At 42.7% G+C, this 19,719-nt stretch overlaps 1 protein-coding gene across 2 annotated transcripts; it reads right to left on the bottom strand.

Moving 5' to 3' along the window:
• Positions 1-12,441: 12,441 nt before the first annotated feature.
• On the bottom strand, positions 12,442-15,720 carry LOC120044397 (NEDD4 family-interacting protein 1-like). Of its 2 annotated transcripts, XM_038989032.1 has the most exons (7): positions 15,532-15,720; positions 15,118-15,248; positions 14,202-14,289; positions 13,871-13,995; positions 13,508-13,573; position 13,422; positions 12,442-12,872 (listed from the first exon to the last, which is right to left on the bottom strand). In XM_038989032.1, exons 1-7 carry the CDS (start codon positions 15,677-15,679, stop codon positions 12,769-12,771), a joined length of 663 nt encoding a protein of 220 aa, XP_038844960.1. In that variant the 5' UTR covers positions 15,680-15,720; the 3' UTR covers positions 12,442-12,768. The 2 variants fall into 2 exon arrangements, with proteins under 2 accessions (XP_038844960.1, XP_038844959.1); XM_038989031.1 differs by lacking the exon at position 13,422 and having other exon boundaries at positions 13,527-13,573; positions 15,532-15,714.
• Positions 15,721-19,719: the final 3,999 nt, after the last annotated feature.

The following is a 19,719-nucleotide window of genomic DNA, read 5'->3' as shown; positions in this document are numbered from 1 at the left end:
CACATCAAGGAGCACAACAGGACAGTCAGGCCCACCCTCTGTGCAAGACGGGGATCCATAAAATGACCCTGTTTTCAAGTGAGGTCACTGCCAATTAGGGCCCAGCCCTGGGCCTCAACCCAGAAGGGGCTCAGCAACAAAAACCACGGCCCTAACTCTCGCACTGACAAAACCTCGCTGCACTCTCTTTTCACACCCAGCCTGCATGGAGTGTACCTCCAGCCCCCAGCCTCCCACGCCCTGCCTCGCAAGTTCTCCCCTTGTCCCTGCACTCCACACCAGTTCAGCTTCAGCCCTCGCACTCTAACCCCGCCTCCAGCACCTGTGCCCCTCCGGAGGGGGAGTTCCGGAGAGGAAGCCCTCCAGGCACCTCACAGATGGTTCCCAAATTACACCTTCATTATCCTTCCTGGCCCTCCGCCTCACCCTCCTCCTCCAGCCAGCACTTCCTCTCAACACCGCAACACTTCACAATGACTGTTACTCCAACACCTCAGCCGCTGACAGCTCACTGGGGGCACAGAGCAGGCAGGCTGTGGTGGACAGCCTCCCATCTACCACTCTCCCACCCTGCTGGCCCAAACACAACAACAACCCACTGTGGTGACTGGCGTCTATCAATCGGATGATTTAATTACAGGCTCATTAGAATGATATTTCCTTGGGTTTGATTCCTTAGGCCTTTTTAGGCCAGTGGAGATATCAAAAGGACACAACACTCCTGATGTCATGAGAGTGGAATGTGAGTATGGAGAAATAAAACAACATACACTTATGGCTGGCTATTCAGTGTGTCAGATTGTAAATGTGGATCTCGCTTCATCTCGCTGTTCTGTGAAGGGAGTAGTACACAGCGTTGTACGAGATATTCAGTTTCTTGGAAATTTCTCGCATGGAAAAGCCTTCATTTCTCAGAACAAAAATAGACTGACGAGTTTCAGAACAAAGTATTTTGTTTCTGGTCATTTTGAGCCTGTAATCGAACTCACAAATGCTGATGCTCCAGATACTCAACTAGTCAAAAAAAGGCCAGTTTTATTGCTTCTTTAATCAGAACAACAGTTTTCAGCTGTGCTAACATAATTGCAAAAGGGTTTTCTAATGATCAATTAGCCTTTTAAAATGATACTGGATTAGCTAACACGATGTGCCATGGTTGCTGATAATGGGCCTCTGTACGCCTATTTATTTATTTCACCTTTATTTAACCAGGTAGGCGAGTTGAGAACAAGTTCTCATTTGCAACTGCAACCTTGCTAAGATAAAGCAAAGCAGTTCAACACATACAACACAGAGTTACACATGGAATAAACAAACATACAGTCAATAATACACTAGGAAAAAAAGTGTATATATACAGTGTGTGCAACTGAGGTAAGATAAGGGAGGTAAGGCAATAAAATAGGCCATAGTGGCGAGGTAATTACGATAGCAATTAAACACCGGAGTGATAGATGTGCAGAAGCTGAATGTGCAAGTAGAGATACTGGGGTGCAAAAGAGCAAAATAAATAAATAAATACAGTATGGAGATGAGGTAGTTGGATGGGCTATTTACAGATGAGCTATGTACAGGTACAATGATCTGTGAGCTGCTCTGACAGCTGGTGCTTGAAGTTAGTGAGGGTGATATGAGTCTCCAGCTTCAGTGATTTTTGCAGTTCGTTCCAGTCATTGGCAGCAGAGAACTGTCAGGAAAGGCGTCCAAAGGAGGAATTGGCTTTGGGATTGACCAGTGACATACACCTGCTTTGGCGCGTGCTGCGGGTGGGTGCTGCTATGGTGACCAGTGAACTGAGATATGGCGGGGCTTTACCTAGCAAAGACTTGTAGATGACCTGGAGCCAGTGGGTTTGGCGACGAGTATGAAGCGAGGGCCAGCCAACGAGAGCGTACAGGTCGCAGTGGTGGTTAGTACTGTATATGGGGCTTTGGTGGCAAAACGGATGGCACTGTGATAGACTGTATCCAATTTGTTGAGTAGAGTGTTGGAGGCTATTTTGTAAAGGATATCGCCGAAGTCGAGGATCGGTAGGATTGTCAGTTTTACGAGGGTATGTTTGGCAGCATGAATAAAGGATGCTTTGTTGCGAAATAGGAAGCCGATTCTAGATTTAATTTTGGATTGGAGATGCTTAATGTGGGTCTGGAAGGAGAGTTTACAGTCTAACCAGACAACTAGGTATTTGTAGTTGTCCACATATTCTAGGTCAGAACCGTCCAGAGTAGTGATGCTGGACGGGCGGGCAGGTGCGGGCAGCGATTGGTTGAAGAGCATGCATATATTTTTACTTGCATTTAAGAGCAGTTGGAGGCCACGGAAGGAGAGTTGTATGGCATTGAAGCTCGTCTGGAGGTTAGTTAGCACAGTGTCCAAAGAAGGGCCAGAAGTATACAGAATGGTGTCGTCTGCGTAGAGGTGGATCAGAGAATCACCAGCAGCAAGAGCGACATCATTGACGTATACAGAGAAGAGAGTCGGCCCAAGAATTGAACCCTGTGTCACCCCATAGAGACTTCCAGAGGCCCGGACAACAGGCCCTCCGATTTGACACACTGAACTCTATCAGAGAAGTAGTTAGTGAACCAGGCGAGGCAGTCATTTGAGAAACCAAGGCTGTTGAGCCTGCCGATAAGAATATGGTGATTGACAGAGTCGAAAGCCTTGGCCAGGGCGATGAATACGGCTGCACAGTATTGTCTCTTATCGATGGCAGCCTATGTAGATATTCCATAAAAAAATCTGCCATTTCCAGCTACAATAGTAATTTACAACATTATTAACAATGTCTACACTTGTTTTTCTGATAAATGTTGTGTTATTTTAATTGACAAAACAAGGACATTTCTAAGTGACCCCAAACCTTTGAAAGGTAGTATACATACATACATACTAGTGGTTCTGTAGTGTACAAGTAAAGAGGTGTAGACTAACAGTGTTAGCGTCTATGAAATCCTCCTGAAGTAATTACAACATTATGGTTGCTATATATATCGTCAGAGTGAGGGACATATAAAGATCAAAGATCTTTGACACAGTACAATTGAGGCCCAAATAATAGGACAGTCATTGCTTGTGACATTCCAAACTGCAGCTGAGCTTGCTCTCAAGAGACTCCCACCTACAAGCTCTATATCCACCCTGCCCCTCACACAAATGCACTTCCTCTTCCCCATCCCCTTCATCTCTCTCTTTTCTCTTCTTTCTCCAGCTCTCTATTGCAGTGGTTTTCAAACCTCTCCTCTTGGACCCCCAGACGTTTCACAATTGTGTTGTAGCCCTGAACTAACTCACCTGATTCACCTAGTCAAGGGCTTGATGGTTAGTTGACTATTTGAATCAGGTGTGCTAGCTGCAGAATAGTTCAAATGCATGGATCGGCTGGGGGTCCCTGATGCGAGGTTTGAGAACTTCTGCATCCAAAATTATTTGGTTAGATCATTGCAAGACAATAAGCTATGCAGGCAGCTAATAATAGGCCACGCTGTGGAGCGGAGCGCCGGATGTGACAGCATGCAGCGTTAGTGTCAGTGCGTGTGCGTGCGTTTGGCCAGGCTTACAGCAGGAGATCCAATCCTAGCCCCTCCCACAGAGCACTGCAGCACTGACTCATACACGATCAAGGCAGAGACGGCCAGGGTCTGCTGACTGACAATGAGCACACGCAAATACATTCCTCTATCAGCATCACACAGGCACAAATGCGTGCGCACACGCACACAGACACACACACACGCACACACACAGCCTCACAGCCTACTGAGCACAGCTGGTTATCCAGGGAAAGCTCCAAAATACATTAACGTAATTGTATCAGCAATTCATTGACGAAAATGCTACACGCTAAACTGTTATGAATGAACGTTATGTGCATTCTAGAATTCTAGACTCTTTAACTAGACCGATTTTCCTTTCGGTCAATGTCGCACGTGCATGCAGGTTGCAGCAGGTACTGGACAAAAGTCACGGTGGCAGATCTTCACATACATGCAAGACAACCAATATCCACAGGCATTTCAGTATGAATGAATAAGGACAACTCTCATTCACAAATACTGTACACACACACACCTACGTAGGCGGCAATGGATGAGATCAGGATACAACTCATTTCAGAGCTATTCAGCCCGGCTACTTTGGGAGCTCTAGCTTGCCTTCTTTTTTATTTGTGAATGTGTGACGCTTTGCTGCTTGGCTCCTTGTCTTCCCCCCCTCCCCTCTCCTCCTCTCCCCCTCCCCCCAGTGAAAGGAGAGCAGTCCATTCATGCATTCAGTCAGCCAGCCAGTCAGTCAGCTGGGAGAGAGAGAGGAAGCGGGGGAGGGCTGTGACGAATAGGTCACCTGGATTACATCACTGCTAGAGCAACCAAGCGATGGAAGCAGTGGGGGAGGGAGAGGGATAGGAGGAAAGAGCAGACCCCCTTCCCCTCCTCCCCTCTCCCTGCTACTCCTCCCCCTCCTCCCCTCTCCCTGCTCCTCCTCCCCCTCCTCTCCTGACGGTATGAGTCAGAGGCAGCCCAGTTCCCTTGATGCACTGCGGAAGCCTAGTGTGACGTCTCCCCAGCCATGCAGCCCCCCCCACTCTCCTCTCCCAGGCTCTGTCCGGTGCCTACATAGACCTGAGGATCGACTCAGCACTCTCTCTCTCACATACTAACACCACAGAGCAAGTATCATTCACAAATACATTATCCTTACAAGTGAAATGACAAATGAGACGCAGAAGACAAGGGAGACGACAATCCAAAGCACTTCATTCATGAGCTACATTCAGATATGTCCTGCCAAGTTTAGCCCAGAGATGAGAAAAAGGCATGATTCACCATAACAATGTAAGCCTTTTTTTTGAAGTGATGCCACTGGAGAGGAGGAGTGAGTCAGAGTGGTGAGGATGAGGAGCGGGTGGGGATGAAGATGAAAGCGAGGCTGAGAGGGTGTGCTGAGCGGAGCGAGCATGTGGGGGGTAGGGAAGCTCTGGGCTGAACTACCTGCTGTCTGCCCCATGGCAACGGCAGCCCGACGATGAGTCACCACTGCTCATCCGTCACCCCCGGCAACCAGCCTTCCCTCCTCCCTCCTGCCACCAGCCAGTGTGAGCTAACATCCTATCCTCTCTTCTCCGCCCACTGTCAGGCTGACCTTATCAGTACAGAGTCAGCCCCATACACAGCCCGTCTCCCATCCCCCAAAAACTCTCACACACACACATGCACACACACACACCAAATTACTCATATGAAGGGCAGGGAGGGGAGGAGAGGAGCGATGGGGAGGGCCAGCATGATGTCAGTAGCGACTGGCAACACCCCCTCCTCCACACACAAACCTGCTCGCTACACCCCTCCCCCTGAATACTCTGTTTAAGTTTTACAATCAGGTGATCGGCCTGCAATTTACTTGAGGCTGAATTTATTAAATGTTTTATATTACCTTAATGCTTATTTACAATGACGGCCTACCCTGGCCAATCCCGGACGACACTGGGCCAATTGTGCGCCACCCTATGGGACTCCAAATCACGGCCGGATGTGATACAGCCTGGATTCGACGCCTCTTGCACTGAGATGCAATGCCTTAGACCGCTGCACCACTCGGGAGCCCAATGTGGGTTGACGATCAATAGCAGGGTCGTTCCACGAAATGGGTGCCTTTGCGTCCCTTTGATATTTTAAGTAGAAATTGTGCAACAACATATAATTTTAAAAGCCTTTTAAGTTCTCTTTAATATAGACCACATGGAGAATTACATGAATCATAAAAATTCTGCATGTCCCTCCATTAACCATTAACCTGTGTCACTTCTAGGAAGATTTCAACCCACTTAATCAAACCATTTCTCCATGTTTCACCATTATAGTTATTTTGCTGCTTATTGCACAGGGTTGGGGAGTAACGGATTACATGTAGTCAATTACGTGTAAGGGATTACAAAAAAAACGGTAACTGTAATCCGTTACATTACCTGTAAAAAAAATTGTAATCGGATTACAGATACTTTTGAAAAACTACATGATTACTTTGAGGTTTACTTTTACATTCAGAGAGGATATATATAGAAATCTTTGACACTTCTCTGTTTTCTCAATGACATTCAAATCAGGCTTGAAAAAGGTGCTAATGTAAATTTGTTCCAACTGAGCGAGTTCGACCACAAGTCAGAGACCACTCTGATGACACACCAAATGTGTTTGATGGATCGTGGGAAAAGAGCAGGAATAGGCTTTTTTAGGCTACAGTCCAAGCTATGTCTTCCAATCGTGTGACTGCTGTCGGCATCCAAAGATGATCCAACTGGAATAAACGCTTGGAGGTAAGGATGACAGCAGTGGTGCAGTCTATGGCGATACAGATATATCACTTATTATTGATATCTACATAGCGCATTGATGTAAATCACACTGCTGCTCTATCATTTAGCTATTTGCGTCTTACGGATTGTGGTTGTTGTGGATGGCTGTTCACAAATCTAAATGTGTATTTGAACCCAATAATGGTTGAATTCGAGAAGTTTAAGCTTCCTATCAATCATTTTTTTAAACCAGTGGACAGCCAGTGAAAAATGCATTCCTGCAACAGCTGCATAGTGCGGATCCCAGTCTATGGAATAAAAGTGAGGCTTTTATTGCTCAATCTAATTCATGGTGATATTTTTTTTATTCATAGTCCTAATGGACACATGCTCAAACTTGCACACAATCTGTTGTTGCTACACCCATTTTTTTTAATTATAAATTATATATATATATATATGTGTATTTATTTTATTATTTAACCTTTATTTAACTAGGCAAGTCAGTTAAGAACACATTCTTATTTACAATGACAGCCTACCGGAGAACAATGGGTTAACTGCCTTGTTCAGGGTCAGAAAGACAGATTTTTACCTTGTCAGCTCGGTTACTGGCCCAACGCTCTAACCACTAGGCTACATGCCCCCATTGCTTTCATTGATTCTTGAAGAATATAACTTAGAAATGGCTCATGAGCTTAGTTCAACTGTCACACTCCATGAGAACATTAAATATAAGCTTGTTTTTCTCCAATGTTTGTAAACATTGTACATGTAAACAAACACAGTATAGCCTCATAACATGGTTAAAACAATAATTTTGATATAATGGATGGTCTGTCCTTGCATGCATAGCTCTGTCTATTAATCTGAGAGTGGTTACATTTCTTCAGGCAATCCCTCAGCTTTTTACCAAAACAGAGGCGGGGCAACCATTTTGTTATTGTTTCATCTGTGGACTTGCCTTTTAAACAGCTGCATATTATCAAGATATCAAAGTGCCAACAAAAAGGTAAACAATGGGCCTATAGCAAATGCAGCATATGGCATTAATTTTTCACATGTAAATAGCACTTTTCATTAGAGCTCAAAGCATGCCATTCCATGAGAGCAGCATTTATTTTTCAACTCAAATCAATGAGCCCAATCAGTCCTCCATGACAACAAAATAAACAACAGAGTAGGGCTGGCTAATAAGTCCTTAGTTTTGGGGTTATACTCAAGTAAAACAATTAGGATAATCTATACTTCCATATTTCCAAGTCCTATTCTTGAAGATCAAGGGGTATAACATTTATTGGAATGACTGGAATTCTGATAGACTTTGGTTTTTAATGTAAAGAAATAATTTAATCGTATTATTATATGTAGTAGAAAGCGGTGGGTTAGAAGAAGCCTAAATAAATAACCCATAAAGTAAAATTTAACATCCCCATATATGTCCAGCTATGTAAACTTTAACATTGATTTGTCCTGCAATAGATGTTGTTCAATTGGTAACATACATTTTTGTCTTCTTCTAATGCCTCTTAAGGGGAAAGTAATCTAAAAGTAACCGAATGTAATCAGATTACGTTACGGATTTTTTAAATTTATTGGACAGGTAACTTGTAACGGATTACATTCAGAAAGTAACCTACCCAACCCTGTTAGTGCATGCTCTGCAAGCAATACAACGGATGAAGGCATGGTAAGAGCGTGGTGAACGGATAGACGTGGTTATGGGCAGCAAGGAAGAAATTAAGGAGCTGAGTGCAGATGTTAGATGTGTTTTGAGGAAGAATGGCGCCAAGTACAAACCACACTCTGCTGTCTCTGATAGCTTTGAAATTTAACCTGACAAGAGTGAGGATGAATTACCTGTGGTTGTAGGTGTGGTGAAGGTTAAATGAAAAAATAAATAAAAAAGATTCCAAGCCTCACCCTGATGGTCATGCAAAGGATGAATTTGGCCCGGTGGGAGTGGTATTTTTGGAGAAAGTGGATCCCTGCCTTTTGGCTGGCCCATATGTAGTATCAGGCTGGGTAGAAAATAAGTTGGGTACTGTTAAATCGGTGAAGGTAGTTCGAAGTGGTCTTGTGATGATTTTCGGTGTTTCTTCCGCACAGAGGGAGCGGGCACTTTGCGTCACGTGCCTTGGGACAAAACCTGTGACTTGCTTTGCTTTCAGGAGCAGGGCGCCTTTGAAGGAGTGATTACTGGGGTGGCGTTAAGTGTTGCGGAACAACTGAAATTGAAGATTTCCTGTGTCTGTGACGCCCGCCGTTTAGTGCAACGCAGACCTAGTGGCGAGTGTGGTGAAACTGAGAACCCACTGTCTGTCATTTTTTGAGTTTTGAAGCAGAGTATTTACCTGACAAAGTAATGTTAGGATATGTCAGTTATCCCATGAGAGCTTTTGTGCCAAACCCACTAAGGTGTTTTAGATGCCAAGCTTATGGTCATATTGCAGGAGTATGTAGGCGGGAGATTCCGAGATGTGAGAAGTGTGCAGGAGGGCATGGGACAAAGGAATGTGTAGCATCGGTGGGAAAAATGGTGTCAATTGTGAAGGTGACCATGTTGGTGGGGATCAGAAGTGCCCGGTGTGAGATAGACAGGTTGAGGTTGCCAGAGTCAGAGGGATACAGGCTGAGATTTCCAGGGTCAAAGTAGAACAGAAGGTGTCGTGTGCTGAGGCAGTAAAGAGAGTAGAGGATGATGGGGTGAGTATTAGGCCTAGACTAACACAGAGTGATACGATTTTGTGCTTCAGTAAGGTTGGCTTCTTAGCATTCATTGCCATGGTTATCAACTGTACTGTAGAAATGGATGATAAATCACAGAAAATAGATGTTGTGGTGGCAGCTGCAGAAAATTGCTTGGGTGAAGAAGGGTCACTTTTGATGAAATAGTGATATATAGGTGTAGGGTTAGTTGGCGGTGCAATTCTTTCCTTTCCCGCTTCCTTTTTATCTTTGTATCAGAATGTAACATGATCGACCACACACTACCACACAGTAGGTGGCAGCATGCACAAACACAAACAAATGCCATGATACCAAATAATAATAATAATAAGAAGAAGAGATCAATTGGGTTAGGATTTCTAAAACTAGATCCTGTCCAGAAATTTTCCATACGCACAAAAACTTATTTCTCTCAAATGTTTTGCAAAAATGTGATTACATCCCGGTTAGTGAGCATTTCTCCTTTGCCAAGACAATCCATCCACCTGACAGGTGTGTCATATCAAGGAGCTGATTAAACAGCATGATCGTTACACAGTTGCACCTTGTGCTGGGGACAATAAAAGGCCACTCTAAAATGTGCAGTTTTGTCACACAACACAATGCCACAAATGTCTCAAATTGAGGGAGTGTGCAATTGGTATGCTGACTGCAGGAATGTCCACCAGAGCTGTTGCCAGAGAACATAATATTGATTTTTCTACCAGAAGCCACCTCCAATGTCGTTTTAGAGAATTTGGCAGTACGTTCAACTGGCCTCACAACCGCAGACCACGTTTAATCACGCTAGCCCAGGACCTCCACATCCGGCTTCTTCACCTGCGTCCTCATCTTAGACCAGCCACCCGGACAGCTGATGGAACTGTGGGTTTGCACAACCGAATAAGTTCTGCATGAACTGTCAGAAACCATCTCAGGGAACCTCATCTGCGTGCTCGTCGTCCTCATCTGGATCTTGACCTGACTGCAGTTCTTCGTCGTAACCGACTTCAGTGGGCAAATGCTCACCTTCGATAGCCACTGGCACCCTGGATGGAGAAGTGTGCTCTTCACGGATGAATCCCGGTTTCAACTGTACCAGGCAGATGGCAGACAACGTGTACGGCATCGTGTGGGCAAGCGGTTTGCTGATGTCAACATTGTGAACGGAGTGCCCCATGGTGGGGTTAGGGTATGGGTGGGCATAAGCTACGGACAACGAACACAATTGCATTTTATCGATGACAATTTGAATGCAGCGATACCATGATGAGATCCTGAGGCCCATTGTTGTGCCATTCATCCACCCTCATCACCTCATGTTTCAGCATGATAATACACAGCCCCATGTCACAAGGATCTGTAATCAATTCCTGGAAGCTGAAAATGTGTCAGTTCTTCCATGGCCTGCATACTCACCAGATGTCACCCATAGAGCATGTTTGGGATGCTCTGGATCGACGTGTACGACAGCGTGTTTCAGTTCCCGCCAATATTCAGCAACTTTTCACAGCCATTGAAGAGGAGTGGGACAACATTCCACAGGCCACAATCAACAGCCTGATCAACTCTATGAGAAGGAGATGTGTTGCGCTGCACGAACCAGTTTCATCATAGCGCTTGATGGTTTTGCGACTGCACTTGAAGAAACTTTCAAAGTTCTTGACATTTTCCAGATTGACCGACCTTCATGTCATTAAAGTAATGATGGACTGTCGTTTCTCTTTGCTTATTTGAGCCGTTCTTGCCATAATATGGACTTGGTCATTTACCAAATAGGGCTATCTTCTGTATACTACCCCTACCTTGTCACAACACAACTGATTGGCTTCAACACATTAAGAAATTCCACAAATTAACATTTAGTTAATGAGGCACACCTGTTAATTGAAATGCATTCCTGGTGACTACCTCATGAAGCTGGTTGGGAGAATGCCAAGAGTGTGCAAAGCTGTCAAGGCAAAGGGTGGCTATTTGAAGAATCTCAAATATAAAATATATTTTGATTTGTTTAACACTTTTTTGGTTACTACATGATTCCATGTGTTATTTCATAGTTTTGATGTCTTCACTATTATTCTACAATGTAGAATTCAACACCTCTTGCACTGAGATGCAATGCCTTAGACCACCGCGCCACTCGGGAGCCCAATGTGGGTTGACTATCAATAGCAGCGTCGTTCCACGAAATGGGTGCCTTTGCGTCCCTTTGATATTTTAAGTAGAAATTGTGCAACAACATATCATTTTAAAAGCCTTTTAAGTTCTCTTTAATATAGACCACATGGAGAATTGCATGAATCATAAAAATTCAGCATTTCGACATGTCCCTCCATTAACCTGTGTCACTTCTAGGAAGATTTCAACCCACTTAATCAAACCATTTCTCCATGTTTCACCATTATAGTTATTTTGCTGCTTAGTGCACAGGGTTGGGGAATAACGGATTACATGTAGTCAATTACATGTAAGGGATTACAAAAAAAACGATAACTGTAATCAGTTACATTACCTGCAAAAATATTGTAATCAGATTAGATACTTTTGAAACACATGATTACTTTGAGGATTACATTTACATTCAGAAAGGATGTTTGCGAAAAAAACATCTTTGACACTTCTGTTTCACATGATTCCATGTTTTATTTCGTTTTGATGTCTTCACTATTATTCTACAATGTAGAAAATAGTCAAAATAAAGAAAAACCCTTGAATGAGTAGGTGTCCAAACTTTTGACTGGCACTGTATCTTTGACCAACATATGCATATCTGTATTCCGAGTCATGTGAATTCCATAGATTAGGGTCTAACGAATATATTTCAATTGACTGATTTACTTACACAAACTGTAACTCACAAAAAAAATTGTTGTATGATGCTTTTAGATATTTTTGTTCAGTGTAAATGAACAGTTATCTTAGCCAATTTGCCTGGGATTCTCCTTGAAATGTCTGAAATGCACTGACAAACCCTAGCTACAAGGTTCTAGTGCATTCCTCTACCACTGTATTGACTAGGATTTCCAGAGTAAAAATTAAGCTTGAATACAAAATCATTCTGTTTTCTCCACATTGAAGGCTACATCTTGAAAAGACTAACTTTAATATCATTATCATACACATCAAGAACATCAATAGATTTCACTCAATGCTCCTATTCAGACATAACTCCATGGGTAGTTCCACAGGGTCAGCATAGAGCCGAGCTGTCTCCATATCAAACACTTTGAAAGAGGACAGAAAAAAGACAAAGACTGCCCCCTATTGTTTAACAGGAACAGTACATGCCATTGTTAAACAGATAATACAAATTATATAAATCAAATCAAATTTTATTTTCTCACATGCGCCAAATACAACAGGTGTAGACGTACCGTGAAATGCTTACTTACAAGCCCTTAACAATGCAGTTAAGAAAATATTTACTAAATAAACTAAAGTAAAAAATAATAATTAAAAAATAAAACAATAAAAATAACTATACTGAGGCTATATACAGGGGGTACCGGTACCGAGTCAATGTGCGGGGGTACAGGTTAGTCTAAGCATTATTTATACGTCACAGACTTGATTGCAATCAGCACTTGAAATAAACCACTAATGATTGAATAGTTACAGAATTGTCAGCTTCCACTAGTTTACACCAAGAGACAGAAATTATTTTGTCCAATTTATCGGCAGCAAAACAAGAGGTGTTTCCTCTCTGTTTTTCGTGATGGAGTTGAGGCCAGATAGCGAACTTTTCTAAAGAAGAGCTCATATTTCCCCTTTTAGTAGATGAAAAGGACTCTGGTTCGCGAGAGACTAGAAAACGAGTCTGCCATTTTACGGATCTTGGCGTAGTTGATGAATCCTCTGAGGAAGAGCAAGAATCCTGGAGGACAGAGAATATAGTAGATTGGGGCAATAAGGGTCACTGTTATTTTAGCAGGATTTAACAGTAGTTCTTTTTCTTTTTCAATAATGTTTTTTGGGTTAGCACTTCCCAACTCCCAGCACCACAAACAAGATAGTGTGTGTTAAAGGTGCACTATGCCGAAATCGCTCTGCCATTTCCTGGTTGATAAAATTCGAATAGTTCGCCTAATTTCAGTTTGTGACAAAACCCACCACAGCCAGTGTAGAGAACCATTGTACTAGCTAAACCACTGTGAAATATCTTCTCCAGAACCAAAAATATTGTATATTTAGCTGTTAGAAGCTGGTGTACAAAACTGAAAAGTAAAAGACGCAAAAACAAAACTTAAGAACGAGAAGCATAGAAATAGTGCACATAGAACACATATGCCGCTTCTTTGACTTGCTTTCAATGAGAATGACGTATCTATAACACACATTTCTATGTGAGTCTCCCAAAAAGTTACATATCGCAGCTTTAACTCTTCTATAAGGGTCACTGTCATAATGTATTGGATTTATGCACCCTATCCATTGAATAGATACCTTTACACCAATGCTACAATGTTTCTGTATTTACATGTCTAGTACTACAAATGAGAAAGACAGAACTGGTACCAGGAACACCCACCACAGCCAGTACTGCCCATCAAAGTACCCAGGGAAATAGGTGGAGAACTGGGGAGAAAAATAAATAAATAATAATCACACAAACATAAAAGATAAGTGGACTGGTCATAGTAACCATGAATGTGATCTTGGGCTCTGGAAAAGGGAAACCTACACCAAACTGAAGTGCTTTGCCATCAGATCCCTGCCACTAGATGCTTCTTATGTTAAGGAACCACAATCTACTCTGACCAAAATATCATTACATATCATTTTAATAAAGTATTTATTTGTTGTAAATAAATATCAGGGAAACCTTTGTATACCACCTTTACATCTCAGAGAGGGTTGGTAGGGAAATCTTACCCGGACAATGAGGATCCACTTGATGAGTGACAGGCCGAAGCCAGAGATGGCCCCGTAGCGGCCTGCTGCCGAGGTGGTCAGACAGAAGGACAGGAAGAAACCGATCCAGTTGAAAAGGAATGCCACTAAAGTGGAGGAAGAAAGAGGCTGTGTATATGGTCTACTAGGATGAGCTTTCTCCTCACAATATAACATTCTACGATCACATCAAATATCCATCAAATACTTTTATTGTGAAATAAATACATTACATGACTGTTCTTCATTTCGCTGTTGTGTACCAACCCCAGTCCCAACCAAGGAGAATATTTTACTTCAAGATGTGACTTACTAAAAAAGGTCAACATGAAAATGCCATCGTTCCCTATCCGCAGCTGTTGTGCATCCTCAAAGTCATACCTGGCTACAAAGTCTTCATCCTGCAGAGATAGAGATAAACATACGGTAGAGATCATTATCAAGTCATTTTATGATGGAAATCCTATTAAAAAGGCTATATCAACCAAGAAAGGAAACATTCACGCTACAAAGTACAACTCCTTCTCTTCATTGACCCTTCGCTTTACATTTCTCTAATGTCGTGGACGGAGAAGGCATTTAGCTGGAAAGCTGCTTCAATTTAGTTGAAAGAATAACATAACATTTGATGTGCCATCAGGAAATGCGCCACTAATACGCTACAGGTCGACAGACAGGTCTCTGCAAATGGCTGCCACATCTTTGCCTAACGGTACTATTCCATTCCACACACTTCCACCCCATTACTGTACCTCCAGTGCACAGAAAGTTCATCAAAAGTCCCCAGTTGTTCCCTGTGCTGTACGCAAGGCAAGCAGTATGTGGCAAAGAAACACAGACCAGTCATTTAAATGGGATGACAAGGTATGGCAAAACATTTCCCACTAGAGGGCATAGATGAGCAGTCTCAATATCTGACAGTGATTATTAGGGTGTCTGCCGACAATGTATGACTCACCATTTCAATACACTATACTGAGTACAGTATATCTACGCACACAACCATAGTTAAACAGGTTTGCTTTGATATTATATGCAATTAGATGCAATGGGGTTCATGGTGTTATATTCAGAAACGAGCCTACCTCCAGCTCTAAATGTAAACAGTACACAAAACAGTGAGGTTGGTTGGGGAGATCGGACAAACCTTTAAAAAAATATATATATAATATAGTCTGGCAAAACCACAAGGGAGGATTACGTGGAGTTTGTAACGGTGGGACACTCACCCTTCCAGCCACCAAGGGAACATGAGCTTCCGCCTTGGTTCTCTCCGCCTCGTCATAGGAAGGGAGCGTTGTGGCCACGTTGTATGATGGTGGATTGGGGAAACCCCCGTTTTCTTTGTTGTCAAAATAAGCTAAGAGAGATAAATAAGTGAAATTGCGGCGCATAAGCTGCTGTGTTACACTTCAGTGATACCTATCCCCAAATGGTGGGCTAATTGCTGTAACAGCATAGGTAAACCTAACGCTAGTAGGGATATCTCCTCTGTGTCCTAACAAAGATACTTGATGGTCATAGTCTAGTTCTGGACTGTGTAATGTCCAATGTCTCTTGGAGTAAAGGTAAGGACATTGATTCCCAGGCCAAACCATAGTGCTGCACTGTGATGTGTGTGTGTGTGTGTATTGTGCTTTTACCTGCATTTTCTTCTGCAATGCTGCTGTAAGGGGGTGGGGCATCGGCTGCCACCTGGAGAGCCTCCTCTGGCTCCTCTTCATTGGGCAGCTGCATGGGGGAGGAGTCAATACACTGGTTAGGCCTAGATGACCGTGAAAACGTCAACATGACGTAGAGAAGAAATCAGTCCAAGCACTATTGAGATGTAGCCTAAGGAAAACAAGCTAGCTAAGCTACAGGGTCAGGCGACTCCATATTATAGCAGACTTATGGACAAGACACACCATAACGAACACCGGCCGTGTGCAATATATCACCTGCTGGGTGTCAATGAACGATGGCGAGTGGCGAGTGTGGTGAAACTGAGAACCCACTGTCTGTCATTTTTTGAGTTTTGAAGCAGAGTATTTACCTGACAAAGTAATGTTAGGATATGTCAGTTATCCCATGAGAGCTTTTGTGCCAAACCCACTAAGGTGTTTTAGATGCCAAGCTTATGGTCATATTGCAGGAGTATGTAGGCGGGAGATTCCGAGATGTGAGAAGTGTGCAGGAGGGCATGGGACAAAGGAATGTGTAGCATCGGTGGGAAAAATGGTGTCAATTGTGAAGGTGACCATGTTGGTGGGGATCAGAAGTGCCCGGTGTGAGATAGACAGGTTGAGGTTGCCAGAGTCAGAGGGATACAGGCTGAGATTGCCAGGGTCAAAGTAGAACAGAAGGTGTCGTGCTGAGGCAGTAAAGAGAGTAGAGGATGATGGGGTGAGTATTAGGCCTAGACTAACACAGAGTGATACGATTTTGTGCTTCAGTAAGGTTGGCTTCTTAGCATTCATTGCCATGGTTATCAACTGTACTGTAGAAATGGATGATAAATCACAGAAAATAGATGTTGTGGTGGCAGCTGCAGAAAATTGCTTGGGTGAAGAAGGGTCACTTTTGATGAAATAGTGATATACAGGTGTAGGGTTAGTTGGCGGTGCAATTCTTTCCTTTCCCGCTTCCTTTTTATCTTTGTATCAGAATGTAACATGATCGACCACACACTACCACACAGTAGGTGGCAGCATGCACAAACACAAACAAATGCCATGATACCAAATAATAATAATAAGAAGAAGAAGAGATCAATTGGGTTAGGATTTCTAAAACTAGATCCTGTCCAGAAATTTTCCATACGCACAAAAACTTATTTCTCTCAAATGTTTTGCAAAAATGTGATTACATCCCGGTTAGTGAGCATTTCTCCTTTGCCAAGACAATCCATCCACCTGACAGGTGTGTCATATCAAGGAGCTGATTAAACAGCATGATCGTTACACAGTTGCACCTTGTGCTGGGGACAATAAAAGGCCACTCTAAAATGTGCAGTTTTGTCACACAACACAATGCCACAAATGTCTCAAATTGAGGGAGTGTGCAATTGGTATGCTGACTGCAGGAATGTCCACCAGAGCTGTTGCCAGAGAACATAATATTGATTTTTCTACCAGAAGCCACCTCCAATGTCGTTTTAGAGAATTTGGCAGTACGTTCAACTGGCCTCACAACCGCAGACCACGTTTAATCACGCTAGCCCAGGACCTCCACATCCGGCTTCTTCACCTGCGTCCTCATCTTAGACCAGCCACCCGGACAGCTGATGGAACTGTGGGTTTGCACAACCGAATAAGTTCTGCACGAACTGTCAGAAACCATCTCAGGGAACCTCATCTGCGTGCTCGTCGTCCTCATCTGGATCTTGACCTGACTGCAGTTCTTCGTCGTAACCGACTTCAGTGGGCAAATGCTCACCTTCGATAGCCACTGGCACCCTGGATGGAGAAGTGTGCTCTTCACGGATGAATCCCGGTTTCAACTGTACCAGGCAGATGGCAGACAACGTGTACGGCATCGTGTGGGCAAGCGGTTTGCTGATGTCAACATTGTGAACGGAGTGCCCCATGGTGGGGTTAGGGTATGGGTGGGCATAAGCTACGGACAACGAACACAATTGCATTTTATCGATGACAATTTGAATGCAGCGATACCATGATGAGATCCTGAGGCCCATTGTTGTGCCATTCATCCACCCTCATCACCTCATGTTTCAGCATGATAATACACAGCCCCATGTCACAAGGATCTGTAATCAATTCCTGGAAGCTGAAAATGTGTCAGTTCTTCCATGGCCTGCATACTCACCAGATGTCACCCATAGAGCATGTTTGGGATGCTCTGGATCGACGTGTACGACAGCGTGTTTCAGTTCCCGCCAATATTCAGCAACTTTTCACAGCCATTGAAGAGGAGTGGGACAACATTCCACAGGCCACAATCAACAGCCTGATCAACTCTATGAGAAGGAGATGTGTTGCGCTGCACGAACCAGTTTCATCATAGCGCTTGATGGTTTTGCGACTGCACTTGAAGAAACTTTCAAAGTTCTTGACATTTTCCAGATTGACCGACCTTCATGTCATTAAAGTAATGATGGACTGTCGTTTCTCTTTGCTTATTTGAGCCGTTCTTGCCATAATATGGACTTGGTCATTTACCAAATAGGGCTATCTTCTGTATACTACCCCTACCTTGTCACAACACAACTGATTGGCTTCAACACATTAAGAAATTCCACAAATTAACATTTAGTTAATGAGGCACACCTGTTAATTGAAATGCATTCCTGGTGACTACCTCATGAAGCTGGTTGGGAGAATGCCAAGAGTGTGCAAAGCTGTCAAGGCAAAGGGTGGCTATTTGAAGAATCTCAAATATAAAATATATTTTGATTTGTTTAACACTTTTTTGGTTACTACATGATTCCATGTGTTATTTCATAGTTTTGATGTCTTCACTATTATTCTACAATGTAGAATTCAACACCTCTTGCACTGAGATGCAATGCCTTAGACCACCGCGCCACTCGGGAGCCCAATGTGGGTTGACTATCAATAGCAGCGTCGTTCCACGAAATGGGTGCCTTTGCGTCCCTTTGATATTTTAAGTAGAAATTGTGCAACAACATATCATTTTAAAAGCCTTTTAAGTTCTCTTTAATATAGACCACATGGAGAATTGCATGAATCATAAAAATTCAGCATTTCGACATGTCCCTCCATTAACCTGTGTCACTTCTAGGAAGATTTCAACCCACTTAATCAAACCATTTCTCCATGTTTCACCATTATAGTTATTTTGCTGCTTAGTGCACAGGGTTGGGGAATAACGGATTACATGTAGTCAATTACATGTAAGGGATTACAAAAAAAACGATAACTGTAATCAGTTACATTACCTGCAAAAATATTGTAATCAGATTAGATACTTTTGAAACACATGATTACTTTGAGGATTACATTTACATTCAGAAAGGATGTTTGCGAAAAAAACATCTTTGACACTTCTGTTTCACATGATTCCATGTTTTATTTCGTTTTGATGTCTTCACTATTATTCTACAATGTAGAAAATAGTCAAAATAAAGAAAAACCCTTGAATGAGTAGGTGTCCAAACTTTTGACTGGCACTGTATCTTTGACCAACATATGCATATCTGTATTCCGAGTCATGTGAATTCCATAGATTAGGGTCTAACGAATATATTTCAATTGACTGATTTACTTACACAAACTGTAACTCACAAAAAAAATTGTTGTATGATGCTTTTAGATATTTTTGTTCAGTGTAAATGAACAGTTATCTTAGCCAATTTGCCTGGGATTCTCCTTGAAATGTCTGAAATGCACTGACAAACCCTAGCTACAAGGTTCTAGTGCATTCCTCTACCACTGTATTGACTAGGATTTCCAGAGTAAAAATTAAGCTTGAATACAAAATCATTCTGTTTTCTCCACATTGAAGGCTACATCTTGAAAAGACTAACTTTAATATCATTATCATACACATCAAGAACATCAATAGATTTCACTCAATGCTCCTATTCAGACATAACTCCATGGGTAGTTCCACAGGGTCAGCATAGAGCCGAGCTGTCTCCATATCAAACACTTTGAAAGAGGACAGAAAAAAGACAAAGACTGCCCCCTATTGTTTAACAGGAACAGTACATGCCATTGTTAAACAGATAATACAAATTATATAAATCAAATCAAATTTTATTTTCTCACATGCGCCAAATACAACAGGTGTAGACGTACCGTGAAATGCTTACTTACAAGCCCTTAACAATGCAGTTAAGAAAATATTTACTAAATAAACTAAAGTAA

This window comes from Salvelinus namaycush, chromosome 3 (genome assembly GCF_016432855.1).
Source record: "Salvelinus namaycush isolate Seneca chromosome 3, SaNama_1.0, whole genome shotgun sequence".
NCBI classification, from domain to species: Eukaryota; Metazoa; Chordata; class Actinopteri; order Salmoniformes; family Salmonidae; genus Salvelinus; species Salvelinus namaycush.
This window is presented reverse-complemented; position numbering and strand designations above follow the sequence as displayed.

What these genes read in the sequence shown, in the direction of transcription:
- LOC120044397 (XM_038989032.1), bottom strand. Translation starts at nt 15,679, where the DNA reads ATGTTGACGTTTTCACGGTCATCTAGGCCTAACCAGTGTATTGACTCC. An exon ending in TTCCCTTGGTGGCTGGAAGG is followed by an intron (nt 14,290 to 15,117) that starts GTGAGTGTCCCA and finishes CTATCTCTGCAG; the next exon opens with GATGAAGACTTTGTAGCCAG. An exon ending in AGTGGATCCTCATTGTCCGG is followed by an intron (nt 13,574 to 13,870) that starts GTAAGATTTCCC and finishes TTTTCTCCCCAG; the next exon opens with TTCTCCACCTATTTCCCTGG.